The 22,672-nt window shown below is 40.4% G+C and overlaps 1 protein-coding gene across 21 annotated transcripts in view; it reads left to right on the forward strand.

The window, feature by feature from the left end:
- Eph (Eph receptor tyrosine kinase) overlaps positions 1-22,052 on the forward strand; it is a 92,605-nt gene extending 70,553 nt beyond the window's left edge. The window contains exons 4-16 of one of the 21 annotated variants that reach the window (XM_083035154.1): positions 4,974-5,259; positions 5,534-6,070; positions 6,358-6,518; positions 6,640-6,904; positions 7,027-7,218; positions 7,301-7,412; positions 7,563-7,666; positions 8,212-8,229; positions 8,890-8,955; positions 9,941-10,117; positions 10,245-10,714; positions 10,820-11,157; positions 12,852-16,621. In XM_083035154.1, the coding sequence (XP_082891280.1) occupies positions 4,974-5,259; positions 5,534-6,070; positions 6,358-6,518; positions 6,640-6,904; positions 7,027-7,218; positions 7,301-7,412; positions 7,563-7,666; positions 8,212-8,229; positions 8,890-8,955; positions 9,941-10,117; positions 10,245-10,714; positions 10,820-11,157; positions 12,852-13,146 (3,021 nt within the window). In that variant the 3' untranslated portion in view covers positions 13,147-16,621. The other 20 variants (XM_083035156.1, XM_083035159.1, XM_083035160.1 and 17 more) reach the window with 20 other exon arrangements.
- Positions 22,053-22,672: the final 620 nt, after the last annotated feature.

The raw sequence follows: 22,672 nt of genomic DNA on the forward strand, positions 1-22,672 counted from the left end.
TAGTATCTATATATAAAGTATTTTTCTTAAAAACGTATTCTTTTTCTTTTTAATATCAGTATAATCGATAATTGGATTCCCACCGAGATTGTATCGATTTCAATCTCTAAAAGATTCTCGAGCGGGGAGACCTGCGGGGAAATTCAAGCCTGATTCAGTACACGTGGCCCCGTTCAGCCCTTCTCGTTACCGCATGACGTGCGCTGTCTCGTCAGGGGCGTTCAGCCCTTCTGACACGCGACGTTGAGGACGTGCACAACGCTAACTCGAAATATTACGACGACGGTTAAGCTCATTACGGATGGGTGGTTATCGTAAGGCACACGAGCTGTCGTCGGCCTCCCGACAAGTAGCAAGGTTCACACGACGACGGATTTCGACAAAAAAGGCGCAGCGCGCTCGAAAACCCGTTTCTCCTTCAAATAATCATGAATCCTAGAGAGATATATTCCTAGCACGTCAAGAAACTTAATGAAGCTGGCATAACGCGCGGTCATTAAGTATTATAATCTGGTGTCAAATAACGCGAGACAGATTCTTCCAGATTAAACGAAACGCGGTTCCACGTGTGACGAATGATTACAAATTCTCAAAAGCCATACATCATCGACTAATATAAATCGAGAATTATTGCCGGATATCTTCTTCTTCATTATCCATATATGGAAGATAATTTTTTTTTAACGTTGAGAGAAAAGAGAGACGGAACCTTTCCTTTTCTACGATGTATTCTTCGTGAAGGCGCCGTCGTGTACTATCCCCGATACAATTCCACCCCGCGCGGCAAATAGAAACATCGGGTGTCGGATATCGGTATAGCCGAATTTTGCGAGATCCCCTGCGAGGAGTCGATCTTCGCGTCGTAAATCTCGCGGCTGGAAATTGCTTCTCCCGGCGTTTCGATCCCGCGGTGGAGAACGATTTGTCCTTTTCTGGAAGGAAGATCCCCCACTCCGAAGCCGTTTTCCCGGCCCGAATAATCGGGAAATAAATTCTCACCCGACACCTTCTCCCTCCCTCGAGTTTCTTATTTCACCGACGATCTTTTCTCCCCTCTGCGTGCACTTATGTACATATACACGCGTATTCGCACGTATATATGCGTATCTAGGAAAGTAGAGAGAGAGAGAGGAATCTCGGTTAAGTGCCGAGGAACCGTGAAAATGCTTCTTAAACGGTCTTCCTGCCAATCTTTCGCCCCGAAATACGGTTATATCGGCTTTGGGGTGCGCGGAATAAACGGTTACATAAAGTTTTCGATTGGCGCGTGACGTAACCACCCCTGTCTGCCCATACCATGTCCAAGGGATGGCCACCCATCTTCCCCTGCTCGGGGGATACACATATGTGCACTTGTTCGCCCGTAACGGACAGACTACCCTCGACCGACCGGACGCTGTATTATATCGCGGGCGATATCTGTACCATTGTATTTAAAGCGGCGACCATTTCGCGAGTCCGGCATGCTCTCGAGTTAATGAACTTCCTACGACAGGATAATGACGGGGGCGCTCGCTATTAAATTTGCCTCTACATATACTCCTCCACTTTTATTCGCTCTTTATATCCACTCTTCTATCGCGAAATTGGTACTCGTGTCTTTAGAATTCTAATTACAATATAGTGTTGTTCACACTAAATGCAAGAATATACGTACGAGAAAAGAAACAAACGGATTAAGATAAATTAATCTTTTCTCGTACATTTAATACTCGTATAATTTTAAAATATTAAATATGATATCAATATTAAATGTAGCAAACATCCTTTCTCATGGTTTTATTATAAACGCAATTAGTCGGTTCTTCTCGCAAGGTGTCGGCTAAGTGATGGTAAGAAGAGCGGGGGAAAGTTCGATCGCGTCTGGATGCGGTACGTGTCCGTCGTGAACGGTCCATAACGTGCCGGATGCACGTAGCACGACGGAGGAGAGAGCCCCTACGTGCCTGCCGATGCAACCTCACCCCAAAGGCGAGGGTTAACCCCCCCGGCACGAGAGCTCAATATATATTAAGATCCGCGAACCCCTCGGACTAAAAGTTCCTAACGCCCCCTCCTCTCCGTGCGAGTCTTCCTGCAGACTCTCGCTAACCTCCCTATTCGGAGCTACGCCGTCGGAATTGCGATTATGGTGGCGATATTACTAGCGGAGGGGCAGTTCCCCATCCGCAAGGGTGGCGGTATCCTATGTCTCTCGTCTCTCTTCGTCCCGCACGCGCAAGCTTCGAGCTTATTGGCTTTACTTCTGAGCCATCGACTCGTATCTATTTACTGCCACGGTTTGATCCGCGGGAAAAGCCATAGTCGGCTTGGATGGTGCTTTTCCTTAACGTATATAGCAACGAGTGCACCGCGGGGTGGCTAGCAGGTAGCTTCGACCACGTCGACCACATGGCTTCCAAAGTGTACTATACCTCTTGTTCGTTAGTCTTTCTCGAATGAATTGTAGATGTCGAACCGTGAAGAAACAAGACAAATAACTGGTTTCGAATAATAAGAATCGGTCGGGTTTCGAGTCTCTTGTACAATATTTTGCTACGATTTTATGACAAAGGATTAACGGTATACGGAGAAATGGAGAGGCAAAAAATTTTTTTATCTCAATTCGAGAATACGGAAAGGAACACGAGCGAAATGTAACGCTTTAATTCGCTTTGTGATTTATCATCACCGGCGGTAGCATCCCTCGAAAATAAAGATCGAGGGGAAACCTGCGACGATTTGCACGTGCTGTCACTTCGCTCCCTGCTTTCGGCTCGGCGCGGAAAATAGCAAACCACGTCTACCTGCTGCGAGAAGACGGCGAAGCGAGGGCGTGCGATCGATACCCGACCACAAAGTGCTAACCGCGTAGTTTTCGAGACATCGATCGATGCGCAATCTCTCTCAGTTATACTTAATGCAAGCGGAAAATTGTATGTGCTCGAGAAAGAAGATCATCGTGCTATTCCATTAATGTCAATGATATTATTCACCAGCGTTACGCAATGCTCTTCCTAATCTAGCGTAAAGAAAATTGATAGAATAATTTATCAAAATACAGAGAATTCTTAACATAAATTGCGCCAACAAATATTCCTTTTGTAATATTCTTTTGCGATTTCTTTTTAAATTATATAATCTGATTAATGCACATAGGTATAAGAGAATATTGATTTAACAAAATGTATATACGATAAGATAGTAGATACGACGAGAAAGAATATTGATTAAACTTGGCGATCTGTGAACCTAATGTAAAGCCAAAGGGAGAAAAAAATATCTCGTCCTATATTGGATGCATCTGTGCATGCACGACAGACGAAAACGACGTAGGAGTGCAATATGAGATACCGCAGTGGTTAATCGTCTTTTTTCCCTTCCTCGCGATGAGTAATTTCATGGGACGGTCACACCGAGCGGAAAATCCGCCTCGCCGAAAAATCGACCGCGACGCGTTAAAAAGAGGACACGATCTCTCGACGCGATCCAATTAAATGTCGCGACGTTAACGACGCGCGCCTCTCCTCCGCCTTTTTCTCTCGCGGCTTGCAGCGGAATAAAAGCAGCAGGGCATAGATATAGACTCGTGGTGGAGTGTGGTGGGCGAGAAGGAGGCTGAATTTCCGTTCTAATGAAATTTCCTAGACGTTAAAGAACCTCGGCAGAGACATCCGAATAAACATGCGCGCGATAGTGGTGGCGCGTTTTCTCGCTTCTTTAATAATCCTTGAACGAAATCGTGAATGTCGATTGCCAGGGGAGGGAAAAGTTAACAGTAGGGAAAAATAACTGTAGAATAAAAAAAAAAGGATATAAAATGAACGTGGATTTTAATTTTCATTTTCAAAAAGCATGTGTAAAAGCGTGATGACAACATTCATTATATATTTAATTATATTTGTATATCGAAAGGGTATATTTCAGGATATCGTTGAAGGAATATAAAACGCGAGAGGTGCTCGTTTTAAAAAAACGATGTAAATCCCGTTTCGGAAACCTCGCTAAAAACTATTAATTGCGATCGGAGGCGTGCGAAGGATACCGGATCGTAATTCGATGCGCGGACGACGGCGAATTGCGGAACTGTTGGTCCTCCGTGATTCCCCGGTTGCCCGGGTACTTTCGCCGAGCGTGCGGGACCGCTGAAAAAGCTTTTTTTCGCTGCAGCGCTTTAATGAAATTTTTTCGACCTCGTCATCGTCCCCGTAATAATCTCCCTTTTGCAACCGGGTAGCCGGCGCGGCTTGAATTTATTGCAGCCCGCCTGCCGGAAACACGTCTCCGCGAGGAAATCTTCTGGATAAGAGGCTCTCTACCTCGGTCTACCGTTTTTTGTCATTCCTTACCTGCCGAGTCTTTCCCGGTCCGAGTATGAAATACGCGGGAGCGGAGAAGCGCGTTAAAAAAAAAGAAGAAAGAGCGATGAGGAGAGAGAGAGGAAGAGAAGGGAATGAAGGAAAGAGAGGGGAAAGGGAAAGACAGGGTTCCGGTGACGATGAGGACGACGAAGACGGCGACGACGACGACGACGACGACGACGACGATGGATCCTTCTTGCCCCGGTCGGAACTTTTTGCGGTCGCTCTCGGGAGCCCGAGAGCCAAGGGGGGCAATAAAACTAATGGTAACGCGCGCCGGTAATTCCTTGCGGTCTGTTTGTCGCAAGTCGACGACCTGGCCTCTCCGCCTCGTCATTTACCGAGGGAAATTCTACGGCCAATGTCGATGACAATGACGACGACGACAACGACGGAGTGATGCTTTCTCGCTTTCCTCGCGGTTACGTGATGTATCTCGTAGAACTTGGAAGAGAATCGCGGATTCAAACTATGAAATTGTACCTAGGAATATACGATCACTTTCGAAATATCCTTCCCGACCGCTCCGTCTACGCTCGATATCATTAACTTCAGTTAAGAAATTAAGAAAAAAGAAGATGTTTCTGAAACGTGATCTCTCTTCATTCTCTTTCTTTGCAATTTTTCTTACAGTGGGTAGAGGAGTCTTTCACGAACTTCGACAAGGGTATCAATTGGCGGAGTTACGTTGTATGCGACGTAGCATACAACAATGTGAACAATTGGCTGTGGACGCCATTCGTGGAGAGGGGTCCGGCGAACCGCATGTACATAGAAATAAAATTCACGACCCGCGACTGCTCGCTATTCCCGGGGAACGCTCTCAGCTGTAAAGAGACCTTCAGTCTGCTCTATTACGAGTTTGACGCAGCTACTAAGGAACCGCCTCCGTGGGAGCCAGACAGTTACAAACTTATCGGTGAGCGCAATCAAGCATAACTATTGAAAGTTTCATCTTGAAAATAACGTAATGGTGATATTTCGAAAATATCGAAAATTTAAAAGTTTGTATTTCCTAACAAAAAATAATTCAGAATAATTATTGAGAAAAATTTAAAAGACGAAATAAATTAGAGTATTCTATAATAATGAATAAGTTTCGTCTTTTTATAAAATATCTCTTTTTCCTCGATTGATCTGGTCGAACATTTCAATATCTGCTTCTCATATTGACACATTTGACATATTTACAGGTCGCATAGCCGCGGGCGAGGGTAGGTTCAATACGAACGCCGAAGTGGTGATAAACACAGAGGTAAAGTCGATTCCGGTGACGAAGAAGGGCGTCTACTTCGCTTTTCGCGATCAGGGTGCCTGCATATCGATCCTGGCCATCAAGGTGTACTACATCAATTGTCCTGAGATCTCGGTGAACTTTGCTCGTTTCCCGTCCACGCCGACCGGTCGCGAAGTCGCGCTCATTGAACAAACGCTCGGCATTTGCGTCGAGAACGCCGTCAAAATCGCCCAGCCGACTTTCCTCTGCAAGGGAGACGGCAAATGGTATCTACCGACGGGTGGATGTCACTGCAAACCCGGCTATCAAGCTGACGTGGAGAAACAGCAGTGTAAGCTGTGCCCAATAGGCAAGTTCAAGCACGAGGCGGGCTCCCACACCTGTGAACCATGTCCGGAGCACAGCAAAGCCTCCGATTACGGCTTTACGGAGTGTCGTTGCGACCCGGGCTACTATCGAGCGGAAAAGGATCCTAAGAATATGCCTTGTACGCGTAAGTATCACTTTAATTTTATATAGAATGTCTTTTTTGTCAAGGTTTAAATATAATCGTCTAAATCTCCAAATCTATAAATTTTTAAAAGCATTCGAAAAAAGATTCTCTCCGAAATATTCGTCGTTAATATATTTAAATTTCGCACTTTATAATTGCATTGTTAATTATTCGATATAATATGCGTGACTTGCTTGTTACTTTAATTTAAAAATTGCGCGTAAATATAGGAGATGGAGAGAATTTGGGGGAGGACGAAAATCTTGAGGAATATATTCTTTTTGCAGAACCACCTTCGGCACCGCAAAACCTGACCGTCAACTTTGTCGATCAGTCCACGGTGATCCTTTCCTGGAACGCGCCGCATATACAGGGTGGCAGGTCCGACACGACTTATAAAGTGGTCTGCGATGCTTGCAGCACAGACGTTAAATACATTCCCAATACTGTGAGTTTCCTTCAAAACCATGTGTGTATTCACTTATATGTAATACAGATTGCGTAGTTTAGATAATTCAATTATTCTTCGATCAAAAACTTGACGCGGAATTGCTTTGATTTTGCAATAGGAAACCTTTAACGACACAAAAATCACGATAACCGGTCTAAACGCGGTGACTACCTATCGCTTCCAAGTGTTCGCCCAGAATGGCGTATCGTTGTTGACGCAAAAGAAGGAATACGTCGACATTACTGTTACAACGGAAGCCACTGTGCCGAGTCTAGTGAGCAACGTCAGGATCACGAGTGTCAAGAGCTCGGAGCTCAGCATCAGCTGGGACGCGCCGGTCATCGAAGTCAACGGGGACAGCGATCTCGTCGAACGATACGAAGGTAAAGCTAAAGTCCCGCTGCGATACAAAGCTCTGCCAGCAGCGCGCGGCGATATCAATTCTAAATTGTCACTCGATCGCGCGCCGGCGGGATTAATAATCGTTCTCGATATCTGATACCAGTGAGGTGTTACCCGCGCTATGACGACGCCACTAATGCAACCGTCATTCAAACGTCGTCTGAGCTGTCCGCCACGTTCAAAGGCCTAAAGCCTTCCACGGATTACGCGATACAAGTTCGCGCCAAGACCACCCGCGGCTGGGGCGAGTATACGCCGGTGATATTTAAGAAGACACCCCACGCCATGGGTTTAGGTAAGCGCGCGTGAACGGCATTCAGATTCGCGTTTCGCAACTTCCTTCATGTATATTTCTAATGCGAGTATTCTACGCACAGACTACGTCGGCGAGGACGACAACATGCAAGTTAGGATAATCGCAGGGGCGATCGTCGCTGTCGTCGTGCTTCTTGTGATTATTATCATCATGACCGTTTTGATTCTTAGAAGGTAATTGAATCATTTTCAATACTTGAAGAAAAAATCTCTAATTTTCCATTTTATAATTAAGAAAAAGATATTTGCGAATTATCAAACCATTGCGTATTAATGCGCGAAAAGATACTTTTTTTTCAATTATTTTGCTCAATTTTATTACAGCAAATTCATGCCATTCATGCGATTTCGTTGCAGCAGGGCCTCGGACGAGTGCAACAAGAAACAGCCTAGTGACTGCGATACTCTGGAGTACCGAAACGGCGAAGGTACGTTGCTCAAAGTTTCTTTTCCTCTTTAAAGATTTATTATCGCTGCTCTACCCCCTGTCATTTTTATAGTTGTTTCATTGCGCCCTCGTGTCTTGTGACTAATATATATATATATATTTATTGAAATCACTGCCCCGCCCCCTTTCTTAGATCCAGCAAGTGTCGAAACTATACCCCGTATGCAAACAGACTCACGATAATACAATTAAACATCCCTCAGTAGAGATTTTTTTACGAATGAGAGTGAGAGAAAGAGAGATAGCTAAACGTTAACACTGTAGAAAAAAGAAAAAAAATGTGCAAAGAGAAAGCAGTCGGGGGCTCTGAAATACGTCCATCCAACATGGGACATAAAGAGAAACGATCGCTTTCGTATCAAAACTCCCACTGATCTGGCCCGCGGCCCGAATGCGATTATTCTAACCAAATTCTTTCAATTCTTTCTTTTCATGTGCGATTCCCCTAATCTATCGAACCTGCCTCCATGAAAAATCCATGAAAAAACCCAATGAAACAATGTACACAATCGCCTGCTACTACAGGACTAGTTGTGACCTACAGTAAGTCTTCTCCAAACACCTCAAGTTTTTGTTTCTAGGAACTCAATTTTGTGTAGATTATTTTTGCAACCCCTACATGCATTACACTTTCACACTTTTACGCTTTTGCACATACACACACGCACGCACGCACACACATGCAAACAAATACACGTGTACACACGCACACACATAACAATTTTGCACGATACCTAATTTTCTTAAATACACATTGTGCGTGCTCAGCGTGCATTGTGCTTGCGTATGTATGTTGTATCGCATTCTTTGTCAATATTGCATGCGTATTGTTTATTAGTACATGTTATCGCATATGCCTTTTATATCTCTGAATATATTTAATTCATAAAACAAATTAAGGACATAACTGACGAACGTAAGAGACAAGAAAAAATTAAACTAGGAATTGCGAAAGGTTTTTTTTTTTTTAAATAGAACGTCGATTATTTAATACCAGAAATAATTGTTTTCACACTTGAATTCAATTACGTATTCAATTCTCTTTGTTCGCGTGATCGAAAAAAATAGAGATTCTTCTCTGATCCATTTCTCGCTTTATGTTATTAAAAAAAAGAACAAAAAAGTATTCATTTATGAGAACACCCGCCGCTTTTTTGTTTTTCTGTTTGTCAATTAGTGTGTTGGTTGTTGTGTTGTTCACAGTGCACTGCAAAATGGACAGTTCACCGATTGTGACAACCCATACCAACAACAAGAGCAAGTCCTCGCGTAAGTCCTTTGTTTCCCAAAGCGATTTCCAAGCCAAAACTCTTGTGCGACCGCAAAACTCGCGGGAACACATCCGTATGACATATTAAAGACATAACTGAACGCACAGACATTCGCACACACTCCGAGTTGTCCACGTTTATTATAGTTTCGCTTTATAGTTACGCTATATACTCTATTCTATTCTTTCTTCACTGTCCTGGATATGCGATATGGATGAAAAGTACGGAAGTAATAAAAGCATGCCGCGACCCCGTCGTGTTTTGCACGCAATTGCATCATGTTCTTGCATCCAGTTTTTTGTTTTACATTTTTTTTACTCTTCTAGGGTGATCTGCTTTGCGATCGCTCTTGTTCTTGCATCGAAAAACGCAAAATATACTTGGATGTTTTGAGACGATTCAAGGAAAGGCTAAATTGGTTTGAATAAAAAAAGATTGGGAGAGAAAAAGAAATTATTTTTGAATCGTCTGAAAAGTATCCAGGACGAGCAATGTTGATCGCTAGACTTTGCGGATGTATCACAATAAATTGAAAATAATTTGGCATACAGGCATGTGCGAGAATTGTACATTTTGTGCATGCGGATTGGCTACGTGCGAGATTTTTTTTTCTAGCGTACATAGACACCGCCGTTCGACATTTAAACAGACCAGATTTTAAAATAGATAAACACGAAAAAATACAAGTAAAAAGATGACTCTTATTATTGATCGAGTAAAGTGGGATTGAAAGAGGAGAATATATATCTTATTAGAATCCACCTGCGTTTGGCTTTCTTGATTGTGTCTTGTTTTTTGGAAATTTCGAACTCGTTGACGAGGGAGAATGTGTGAGTGTTACTTTTTTGACACGATATTTGACACGGTTGGCCGAGCGCGATATAGAGCGAATGTTGAAATGCGCGGTCTAAAGTTTTCTGTCGAAATTTCGCACCACCGGCCCTCGTGTTAATATAATGAACTCTGTTTTCGTGACGTTGCAGTGACCACGCCGCTATTCACACCTGCAGTGGGGGTCACCGCGGCAAGCGCAGGCGGCGCAGGCGGTGCAGGTGCGAGGAGTTACGTGGATCCTCACACTTACGAGGATCCGAATCAGGCTGTACGAGAATTCGCCCGAGAGATCGATGCCGGATACATTACGATAGAGGCAATCATAGGTACGCGATTCTATATATTCCTATACATCATTATTACACGAGCTTTTTATCAGCATATTGCGATTGATGCAAGATTTAAGATAGTTTTAAAACTCGATTGTATCTTGACATTTTTTTTCTATTACAGGTGGCGGAGAATTCGGCGACGTCTGTCGAGGGAAGTTGAAACTGCCTCCTGACGGACGGACGGAAATAGACGTGGCCATAAAAACCCTGAAGCCGGGCTCTGCGGACAAGGCGCGTAACGATTTCCTGACAGAGGCGTCGATAATGGGCCAGTTCGAGCATCCCAACGTGATATTCTTGCAAGGCGTGGTGACGAAGAGCAATCCGGTGATGATCATCACAGAATTTATGGAGAACGGCAGCCTGGACACTTTCTTGCGCGCGAACGACGGCAAGTTCCAAGTGCTTCAATTGGTGGGTATGCTGCGCGGCATCGCCAGCGGTATGCAGTATCTCGCGGAGATGAACTACGTGCATCGCGATCTCGCCGCGAGAAACGTGTTAGTCAACGCCGCTCTGGTTTGCAAGATCGCCGATTTTGGACTCAGTAGAGAGATCGAGAGCGCCACGGAGGGAGCTTACACGACCAGGGTGAGCGATAGATTCGAATTGCGAAATCAAAATTTTGCGTCAACATCTATCAACATATTCATCACTACAATTTCTCCATTTATTCTCGATCTTTTTTATACTCAGGGCGGTAAAATTCCGGTACGGTGGACGGCACCGGAGGCGATAGCGTTCCGTAAATTCACCAGCGCCTCCGACGTTTGGAGCATGGGCATCGTATGCTGGGAGGTAATGTCGTACGGCGAGAGGCCGTACTGGAACTGGTCGAATCAAGATGTGATAAAGTCAATCGAGAAGGGCTACAGGCTTCCAGCGCCGATGGATTGTCCGGAGGCTATCTATCAGCTGATGCTCGATTGCTGGCAGAAGGAGCGCACTCATCGACCGACCTTTGCCAATCTCACGCAGACTTTGGACAAGCTCATACGAAGCCCGGACACGCTGAGAAAAATTGCTCAGAACAGGTAAGGTGCGCCCACTTGTCATTGTTTGATCCACGAGTAGCGATCGCCAAATGCTGATACGCGATGAGATTACGAAACAATACCCCTAGAATATATTAATCGTAAAGACGACGTTAGGGAATCCATATCGCGAATCAACTGTCTAGCGGACAATGCGATCATCATCATTTAACGTAAATCAAAACGTATACGACGGAACGCATAAAATATAATCGGCACATAACGAATAAAGTTTATTTAAGTGCTTCGAGCGCACGTTCGCAAATAGTTTTTATTGGCATCATCGCCATTCTTTCTCTCTCTTTTGTTTTTTTTACATCTTGTTGAGTCGTTCGTTCATTAATATCTTAATGAGAATCACGCCGCATGCTATGTGAATTACATATATATATATATCGTGTCCATAAATTAATTTCTCTCGACAGCTAATACTTATTTTCATTCATTCGCCGAAACGCTCACGCACAGACGTCGTGCTATATCCGTTTCACGCTACTTACAATGGGCTTTGGCATTATGGCTCATTGATGTATGATGTTCCGCACAAGCACACAGTCTTATACACATATATTATGTGCCCGTATATGTGTATGCGGTAAAAAAAAAAGAGATGTGTGCATACTCATGCTCGCGTCGTCGTGATACCTCGACCTGATTGGCATTACTGGAAACGAGCATATACATACTGGACTGTTATTATTCGTATTATTGCTTTTGTTCTCGTGCTTTTTCTGTTTCTTTTTTTTAATTTTAATTTTTTTAATTTTTTAATGTTCTCTTGGTGCAATAATCCCTCTAGATAATAATCGTCAAAATTTATTTCTATTGCATCTACGCTCTTTGATATTTATTTTCTAACATTCAAGAGAGGACAAGGTGATCATTAGATTCGCTACGAAGAATTCGAATCTCTCTTGTTTCTCGCAATAGCACACACTTCCCGTACGATGTCTCGTTGTTTCGAAAAATTTCGATATGCTAATATTGAAGAGTTACATTTGCATACTTTAAAAAAGCACGCTGCTTGTCCGAGAAAGTTCTTTTCTGCGGGAAAATTAATTTATGGACGAAAGTCTACGTCTTAGTTGCGTAGAATATTTTTACCGCGGTTTTGGTGACATTCGAGATCGCGATGATTTTCAGCAGAGCTTTTACAATCGCTTTTGCCGCTTATCGTTTCTACACTTCTTGAGTCTATATAGTTCGCATTTTACATAGCTATTCCTCACAAGATGCAGCTGTAATATGTAATAAGAGCTAATTCTATGTACTTTGCATTGCTCTTTTTTCTTTGACAGGGCTCGATAAAATTAAATTTTGCTGCGATTGAGAGTAAATTAAAAAAGTAATAATATTCGCGAGACAATTTCTGTTTATTATTGCAAATTTCGTAATAATATAATTTATTATTTCGCGTTAGTTCGAGAATAGATCCGAGTATATCCCGTTGGCATGGACGAAATAATTTATATATCGCGAAGTAACTTGTTTATTTCTATGCCAACGAGGTTGCAGTATTCGCATTTGGAAAATCTCGTTGGTTTCTCTTCTCCTGTTCCTTCCGAACCGCCTCTTTTTCCCTGGGCTAATTCTTTGTGCTTTTGGTTTTGTGGTGTCCTTTGGTACCTGACTACGCGAACTACTGCAACGCAACTGCGACAACTATCGTCCACGACCACGACAACCAACTACAGCGTGAGGCCGCCTGCACACAATCCGTACTATGTCACAAGCCATACGGCTGCCGTCCAGGCTGCGGTGGCGGCTGCGATGCCACCAGGCCCAGCCGCGAGCACGGCGGGCCCGTTCGTAGACATAGTCGGCCATCAGGCCCATCAACAAGCCCAGTCAGCGATTGCCGTTCCAGTAATGCCACCAGGAGCCGGCCGTAGCTTACACTATCACACACACGCAGCGACACACGCACTGCCACACCAACAATCACCGCTCACCTATCCCAATTGGGTCCCGTTCTCCCATTTTAATTGAGAGAGGGGATCCCCTTTTGTAAAAGATTAGAACGAGGAAAAGAGCATCGTTTCTCCGCCCGTCTTTCTAAACCGTCGGAACTAATGCTCGGCATTGGAACGCCAGACGTTGAATCTCAAAAGACTGCATATATTCTATATCGCTATTATTTTACATTTTACTTCTCACGATCGCGCTAGTCGTAGGGAAATTGTAGGCGCTCTTCCAGCGAAATAGTAGAAGCGTGTAATCCAAGTTGTTAGACGGAATAGTAGATGTAACAAATATACATATAGATACGCGCAGCGTCGATAGGAACATTATCGGAGTGCTATAGACTGTATGTACAAGAGTAGTACCGCCGTAAAAAAATATCTTATATATAATGTTTATATTGCAAATTATCGACAAACGCGAAAATAGAGATAGCGTAAATATGTACATTAGAGAATATAGAGAATTTCTATGTTGCATAACGGAGCAATAAATTTTATCGTATAAAAAGTTAGAGTATATATTATCAATTTATATATATATACACACACATATATATATATATATATATATATATATATAAATTGAAACGAGATATATATATATAAATTGAACGTTTAAGAATTTCCAAATTTTATAGAAGATAAATTCAGCCATCGAATAGCAATACATATACGCGATTCAAAGCTTAGAGAATAAAAAAACGATTTAATGTGGTGTACGTACATGAAAGCAATTAGTCTTTCAAATGTTTCTACATTATAGTAATTATAACAATTTTATGAATATACGTAAAAAAAGGACGAAGAAAGTATATATGTATACACGTATACACATTTTTTGAGGGTGTCCCGGAACTGATATTATTCTTCTCTTTTATTTGACAATTTTTTGATCAATTTTGATTGGATAAGACGTGAAACTTTTGATACGACAAAAATTATTTGCAAATTTCTCAAAAAAAGACTAGTAATAAAAAGAACAGTCATAGTTTCTCTGACACCCTGTATATCATTTACATAAAATTGATATAAGTATAATAATAATTTCGTATAATAATATCGTATAATAATAATAATAATTTATTAAAGCCATCAATTTTATCTTAGCAAGAGCCGCAAAGACTTATCAGCATATGTACAATACGCGCGCGTGCAACCGGTTGACCATATTAGAATAGTATTTTTATACGTAATGTGTGTTATATAAAAATAAAAAGACGCGATATAATCAATCGTGCACGGTATCGATGTCATATTTCCGCATCAATAAATCGACCATATATATAATCGTAATATTAAATTTTAAAATATTTCCGCAAAGTGTCACGACACGCCATTCTAAAACAGACGACCGATTTATATACATTAGTTTATCGATTGCAAGAGATTCGCATTTTAAATCATTTCTTCTCTTTATACTTTCTACAAATTTTATGCTATAAATTGAAAGTTTCTAGCAAGTTTGTGAAGATTTATCAAAAATCCGGAGGTGAGCATTTATCCGATAACAAAGATGATTCGTTCAAATTCCTTCATGTTTTATTTAATACTGACCACGCAGAATTTTATTTATTTATTTATTTTTTAAAATTATTTTTAGGTTCGAGTATAAACTGTTCCTTTAGTTACTCAAAACATAAATTACTCAAAGCTGCTTACGAAAGGTGAAGAGATATTCGCATCAACACAACACACACATGCGCGAACGTTTAGGGAAGAAATCAAACTCGAGAGTCAAAGCCAGATAGGTGAAACTATAGCCTGCAGATAGTAACACACATTCGGTATGATCTCCATCGCACTAACAAATGCTAACAATTGTCAGAATCAGGGAAAGGGGTGCTCCAACCCCGCCCCCATCCGCCTCGTCGGCATCTTCCAACGTGCGTTTGAGAAACAGGTAAAGAAAAAGAAAAAATCAAAAGCGCGGTATTTTCTCCCACCCCCACATATATACCGAATTCCCTCTTTGCGGATACGAGAAAGAGAGAGAGGAGAAAGAAGCGCAGAAGAACAAAGTGCAATCATTTCTGGGTTTTTTTTTTTTTTTCCCCCCCGTCCAGTGTCCTGAATAACACAAAGCTCCTTCATCCTTTAACGTTTCGACGATTCGATTACATTGACTGTGCTTTCACGTTCTGCTCTGCTTCTTTGACGCGATAATGAAATATTGCCGCCACGTAGACAGCAGACTTCCCTGCGCTTAGTAACCACCTTAGTTTGCGTTGCACTGCTTGCTTTCATACGCACCGTAATCCATTCACGTGTATATACACCTCAACTGTAAACTATATGTACCACTAACGCGTTACATATGACACATTCACGTTAATCAACGATACTACTGTGACGATGTTAGTAATTAGCGTTATTACTGCTCTTATTATTGTCATCGTGTCGTCATTGTATTATTATTACTATTTATGTGTTAATTTTATCGCAGTATTTGTGTATTATTATCATTATTTGTATTATATTGAGATACAAATTGTTACTCTATTATTTTTATTATTACGATACTTATTATTATTTAATTTTATTATTATTATAATTTCTATTATCGAGATAAAAAGAAAATGTATCCGCATTAATATATTCTAGCGTGTAATATCTCGTATATAAGAGAAGATACACGAAATCCTAATATGAATTATACGTAATAACATTAGTAATATTTATTTTTCGTATAATTTATAATTTACACGAGATCGAAATAATATGCGTAAGAAACGGCTTATGAGCCAAGTGTATATATACATATTTAAATAGTTTTTTATTTAAGTTGAAAGCCTCGTTTTATGTTCTCCCGCTCTATGTTCTCAAAAAACTTGTGAAATAAACTTTACACCAATTAAATAATAATCTTAGAATTTCTCACAGATATTCTAAAACCTGTAGATTCATTGCTCAGTGTTTTAATTAATTTAGTCTTTTCGTCCCAATAATTAATATGACGACAATAATCTCGTACATAAAATATCTCTTACAATCTGTATATATCAAACATTTGTACATATCTTTTCCCAAGTATATAAAACTAGGATGCAACATGGTCTCGTTTTACAATCGATAAAAGTTAATACATATCGACAATATGATTTATATAGAAGTAAAATACAACTGTTTCAACTTTGATCTACTAAGAGTATATTGTCGATAAAAGAACGAGATCGCGTTCATGGACAGTATATTGTATATCCCTCGAAATAGCGAAGATACACCAACGATGATAAAACGTGGAGAACGATTCACAGACAGCAAACAATAATGATCTTCGTTATTTCATTCTTAGCTTCTACCATTAACTTGCAACGTAGTCAATAGCAAATGTGAACAGATCTATCCGTAAAATATATACATATAAATTGTGCGAATGTGAATGTATTTTTATAGCAAGAGGATACGATCCAAAGAAGCTTGAAATTTTGCGAACCCCCTTACAATCTTCCCATTCTGTATATTATTTATGCATCAAAAAGAGACATTTTTTTAACTTGTCGTTGTCGACAGGGGCACCAATCCGCTGGCGCCGGACGCGGTTGACCTAACGCAATTGACTTCTGTCAGCGAGTGGCTGGCTTCCATCAAGATGTCGCGATACGCGGAGAGCTTCGAGCAGGCAGGCGTGACGACGCTGGAGGCTGCGGCGCGTGTCACCGTCCAGGAGCTCACGGCTCTCGGTATAACGCTCGTGGGACATCAGAAGAAGATTATGAACAGCGTGACGGCGTTACGGGCGCAGATGTCCGCCACCTCGCAGGGTTTCCTCGTGTAATAGAGCCGCGATATATTAGGGTTACTCAAATCCTGCGAAGGGGATCATACGTAGGAATCGATTGATCGTTATGAAACTTTATTATCCCACGGATCTCACGAATTTCCATTCTTCTCCGAGGTATCTCCCGTGAGACGAACCCGCGAGAGACGACGAACCGTGTATCATCTAGGACTCGTGATTACCTAGTCAGAGCGAGAATGTCCTCGAGAGAATATCTCTTCGCGCGCAAGTAGATCCGGTAAGGTAGTCCGGTGTGGTTGACCGAGGTGAATCTTCCTCGAATAACACCTTCGAAGCAACACGCGAACGCCGTCTCGCCGAGAGATTCCAAGTACTCGTACTGCAGACATTCCACGTTAATGAAAAGATTCATTCATCGCGTTTAGAACTCCCCCCTCGAAACAAAACCAGAAGGGAAAACGAGAGAAAGTACGAGGACCACGCATTCGTTATCTCACATTTAAATCACATACGACTTATCGAACTCGTACCTACGAAACTTTCGCTTAACATCTAAAAATATCAAAAGAATCATTTATGATAACGAATAATGTCATTCTCACGTAGCTCGTCCAGATCGATCAGGACGTAAAAAAATCGCTCTAAAAAGCATTTGGCGGGATCAATATAACGCACTACTCTGAAAGACTTTCTTATACGAATAACGAGGGCCGATTTTGACTTTCGTTTTTTTAAACTGTTTTCGTGATCGATGTACCTAAAGATCAGACTGACAACGGAGATGCAAGAGTTATCTCTGTAATCACTGCCACAAAACTCATGTTAAATCTTTCATCACTAATGTGAACACTCTTCTCTTTTACTTTAATACCCGTGTAAACCGTTGAATTGTATATGTTGTATATATTTTTACTTCGAAGATTCATTGAGATTTACAGCCGAATTTCTTGTTCGTCGCGTTTACATTTTGTGACATTCTGTATTGAATGACAGCTCTTTTTAGTACGTATTATATACATATATATATATCTGCGATATAAAGCATTGAACGGCGAGCTACATGTCGGCCTAAAAGTCGTTTAAACACGTCTGCTCCTGGGCCTCGCTTTTTCTAAGTATACTATAAAGTTACGTCTCTCTTTACGTAACAACCGATATAGTAATGTGCGCCTGATAAAGAGAAATAACGCAACGATTTAGAAAAGTAGAGAACCTTATCACGAACTACCAAAAAACGGACCGTAAATAGAATTTCCAAGATTCATTATTTCGTATAGCGAGTGTAGCGAATGCATTACACTATCGTACGTCGCCTCGACAATGCACACAATTGAGAGAACAAGATCGAATCACGAATGAGTGTTTTTTTTTCATGAGACATCTCTTCATTAACTATAATTTTACGAGAGACGATAAAACTTTAACGCGGTTTTTGCCTTCACGTCACCTATAAAGAATGTCGTATATGTCACGCGGCCTATGTGGGGATATATCTTTCGATTATAAGGAAACGACAAAACGAACAAGGCGGACATGTGCCAACGCGAGTGTGCAAGAGTTATTTTAGCGCGAGACACGACGTAAACGAGAGAGGATGCGTGAACGTGAAATTGTGTGCGTGAAATTGAGAGAATCTGCAGCCCGCCCTTCGCGCTATATTCGTATATACACGAGCGTGCGATCACGAGAAATTATTCTATATACGTATAAAGATATCTATTGTACTATAAATACGCGAGACATGTCGACCAGAAAGGACGAACGAAGAGAGACTTTCTATCGATAAGAGAAATCGCCTAACCGCGAGAAAAATGTCTGTTCTCGTTCCCGAAGACAAAGAACACGACACGTAAGAAAGTGAAAAAAAAAGTTTCAAACGCGTCCCACTATAGCGAGCAATGTGTCAACATATCAACATTATTCGGAATGCAAAGCTTGCGGAGCAGAAAGGGACTTGCGTGCACAAACTTATCGTTACTCCGAGATCTCGAGTCTGCGCGACTCCGTTTCTCATCATCCTTCCTTAGCGAATAACGAAAGAGAAAAACTAAAAAAAGAGAAGAATGTAAAAAAATGAACGTAAGCGCGTGAACAGTATGAGATGTGCGGACAAAATACATATATGTATATGCGAGTGACGGTGCACGCAATAAAAGAGAGTCGAGATTCGCCGACGATCTTTTCATCGAATGATTCATTTTTTCATTTTCATAGCTTGATCGAGAAGTTTTCTCGTGCAAAGCAACGTCCATTCCAATATACATGTATCCGCATAATAGGAAATTTTTTACCTTTTCTTGGAAAACAAAAGAAAGAAAGAGAACCAGAGGCTTGTTTCATCGTATCTCGTCCGTATTCGCTAATCGTAAAGACTGCTTCTCGGGCCGCGATACGTATTCGGGATACATACGTTATCGGCTATTTATCTTTAAAGAGACCAATTGCGCGGCAGAAAGAATTATGTATATAATATACATCTAATTAGTCAAGTCTGTTCGAACAGATTTTGCTAAGTGTCCGCTATGCAATTTTGTCAGCAGAAAGGCAACAAATTTAATACAGAGTTTGTTAATTTCAATTATGTCGATAGACTATTAGCAGAACTGTAACAGAGCAGTTGACATAATGTGACAGCAGATTGATGGCAGAAACCGAGCAGGATTTGGCAGATTCTGCTCGGTTTCTACTGTCAATCTGCTGTCAGGTTCCATGAACAAGTTCTGCCGGCAGATTTCTAACGTGGATACAGTTAATTAGTTTAAATTTGTTTCCATTCTGCTGACATATTTGCGCGCATTTTGCTTATTGGACACATACGGAAATATTGCGCATGAGATTAAAAAACGACTTCCAAATGAGCAAGCGGAGAAATTCTTTTTTTTTTTTTTTAATTCTTTAATTTAACAATTTAACGTGTTTAGTAATATATAGCCGACGATGTGAATAAAATAGCGGAAGGCGCGCTTCAACAGGCGAGATTTCGCGCTCGATCAGAGATACAAAGCGGACAACGACAAAGCGAACGACGTAGCGCTTTCGCAGCCAGCCTCAATTCTCTATCTATATTGTTTTTAATCACAATGAGACGAAAGTCACATTTGCGAAGCGCGCCGAACGGTCCGATTAAAATCGTCCGATTTCGCTTCTGTCTCGAAGCGCGATCCAACGATGTTTCAAGCGTTCCCTCGTAAATGAAATGTAAATGACTCCGAGGTCATACGAGCGGTAAAAAAATGCCGAGATACGTCCTGGTGTCTTTCTGTTCGCCGTGCTAGCTTCCGCGTTCGTTTCGCGAAAGAGAGAAGGACAAGCGAAGAACGGAAGATCGCGCGGCGAAAGCAAATTCTCCCTTAGGAAAAAGGCAGGCGAGAGAGAAAGAGTAAGCTACTGAAAATGGCGACGATTAAGAAGCAATAAGTGAATACACGCAAATGCAGATTTTTATATAGAGAATGTTAACAAATTTCAGATGATATTAATTATAGCGCTATCTTCCTAAATGTTCGTATTAAAGGTTAAACGAAAAAAAAGTACGATAAATCATAAGATGAAATCGCGCGGAGTCCCGGCCGAAGAAGAGAGGAAGAAAAAAAAAGAGAAAACGTCGTACGCGAGTCGAATTCGCGTCGCGATTGTAATAATATTCGGTCGAGACTTCACGGACGAGAGAAAGAGATTCTTAAGAATTTTCAAGCTGTAACTATCTGTGTTTTAGCGACGAATCTGCGAGTGCGACCTGAAGTTTTGAGGATGTTGTTTATTTCGACAAATCGATATTTAGATTTCATAGAGCTCTATCAATATCACACACATACACACACACACGGCCACGTGTAGGCACAAGAGAAAAAAAATACGCGAAACTGAGTATGATGTATCAATCGATAGCGAAAGTATCTCGTGTACACTCGGTCATTGATGTCTTCTCGTCTAAAGATAGCCGCTTCCGATGTGTTTAGCTATTATTTGACCCGGAAACGAGAACACATTAATGACGCCGAGTGGTACGACTTCTCTAATTTTTTGTTTGTTCAATTTCCCACCGATAATCTTGGGTCTCTCCCACCTTTACATCGATTAAATTATTTTTTTTACATAAAAAATACACGTTACACTTTCAAAGCTTTCGATCGTGCTTCACATGTCACGTATATTTTGATATATATTATGATTATCTCGTATACACGTAAAGCTTTATTTAAAAAAGAGTGTGTGAAACGAGATCGAATAGAAAAGAGCGGCAGGAAAAAGCCTGGGAAATCAAAATTGCTTCAATATGCACCCTTATTGCGGTGAATTTTCGTCCGCTCTTTTATTCGTCATTTTTTTCGATCTTTTGATAGAAAAAGGAAACGAGAACGAGATAAGTAATTAACAAGAAAAATCGCCTCGCGCTTTGCTTAATCTTTAATCGATTTTAATTCAACTGTATTACTATTTATTAAAAAAAAGAAACTTATTTATTGTTTAGAGATCTGACTAAATTGCAAAATGTTTTATAATTATATCGTAAATTATCTATTATTATTTAGCGACGAGAGATGACGAGGCAGAGTGACACGTTCTTTCCCTACTTAGGGAATTCTCGAGAAAACTCTGTCGTGTAAAAAAGATGAAACGGAGCTACATCTACAGTGATAAATATACGATCGTCGTATCGAATCTGTGTATATGCAGCTATTATATTATATTATATTTAGTTAAGCGTGTTAATTAAATGATTTACGCGAGCGCGTTGTTTTTTTTTTATCCTTATTTTCTACAAGTCTGTTTACAGCGAACTCTGTCAAAGTACCTGCTTCGAAAAAACGAAAATGATAAAATTGCGAAAAAAAGCAAAGCACATTAAAAACAGGTACCGTCCCATGTATTAAACATAACTCACAGAAACATGCATACATACATACATAATACCATATCCACGTACACATGCACACAGTCATACACGCATCGCACTATCATACATACACATACAATAATTTATATACACTCGCCGAGCTGAGTTTTCATAAAAATTGGTTAAGCGAATCGCCTCCGTGTGTCTTCGATTCATTGTATAAAGGAAAATGCGAGACAAAAAGCAAGCAAAGAGTTACTGTCGACAAATTTTGGAACATGTCTAAAACATTTTTCCTATGGTGTTGTCAAGACGATGTTGAATGTACATAAGATATAATAAATAATATACCTTATACGATGTAAAAATTGGGACAGATTTGATTTTTTGTCCATTTTCGTCTTATTACATCAAAATATCTTATATAATTATTAATTAATTATTATTAATAGTTGAATAAAATATATAAAATTTTAGAAAAAACATAATACAATATAAGTCAATATAAATAATACAATATCTGTATTGATTTTTAATCATAATACAAGTATTTCTGTTGTTTCTATTGGTCTAAATCAATTGCAGCAAAATTAATAATGCTTTATATCTCATAAATTGAAATTTGCAAGTTTGAAGCTCTCACAATTTGACAAAAAATATATAATCTAATAAAAATATAAACAAAATTCTAAAGGAATTTTAAAAAAGTGTAACTCGAGAAATGTGGGACATTTGAATTGAATTTTAAAATTGATTAATTATATTTGAGACTAAATTACATATTTGTATATTTTAATATATATATGTATATATATATATACATATAACACAGAAATAATCGTCAAAAAGTTTTTATCATATTCATGAAAATGAACCAAAAAAACGAGAATTTTTAATATTTTTATTTAATTGGTATATATTTTTTAGTTTTTTTTAAAGAAATTATGTAATTCATTGTTTTAATGAAGAAGTTAA

This window comes from Prenolepis imparis, unplaced genomic scaffold, assembly GCF_030444845.1.
Source record: "Prenolepis imparis isolate NDT839.2.m4 unplaced genomic scaffold, iyPreImpa1.0 SCAF_3, whole genome shotgun sequence".
Taxonomy (NCBI): Eukaryota; Metazoa; Arthropoda; class Insecta; order Hymenoptera; family Formicidae; genus Prenolepis; species Prenolepis imparis.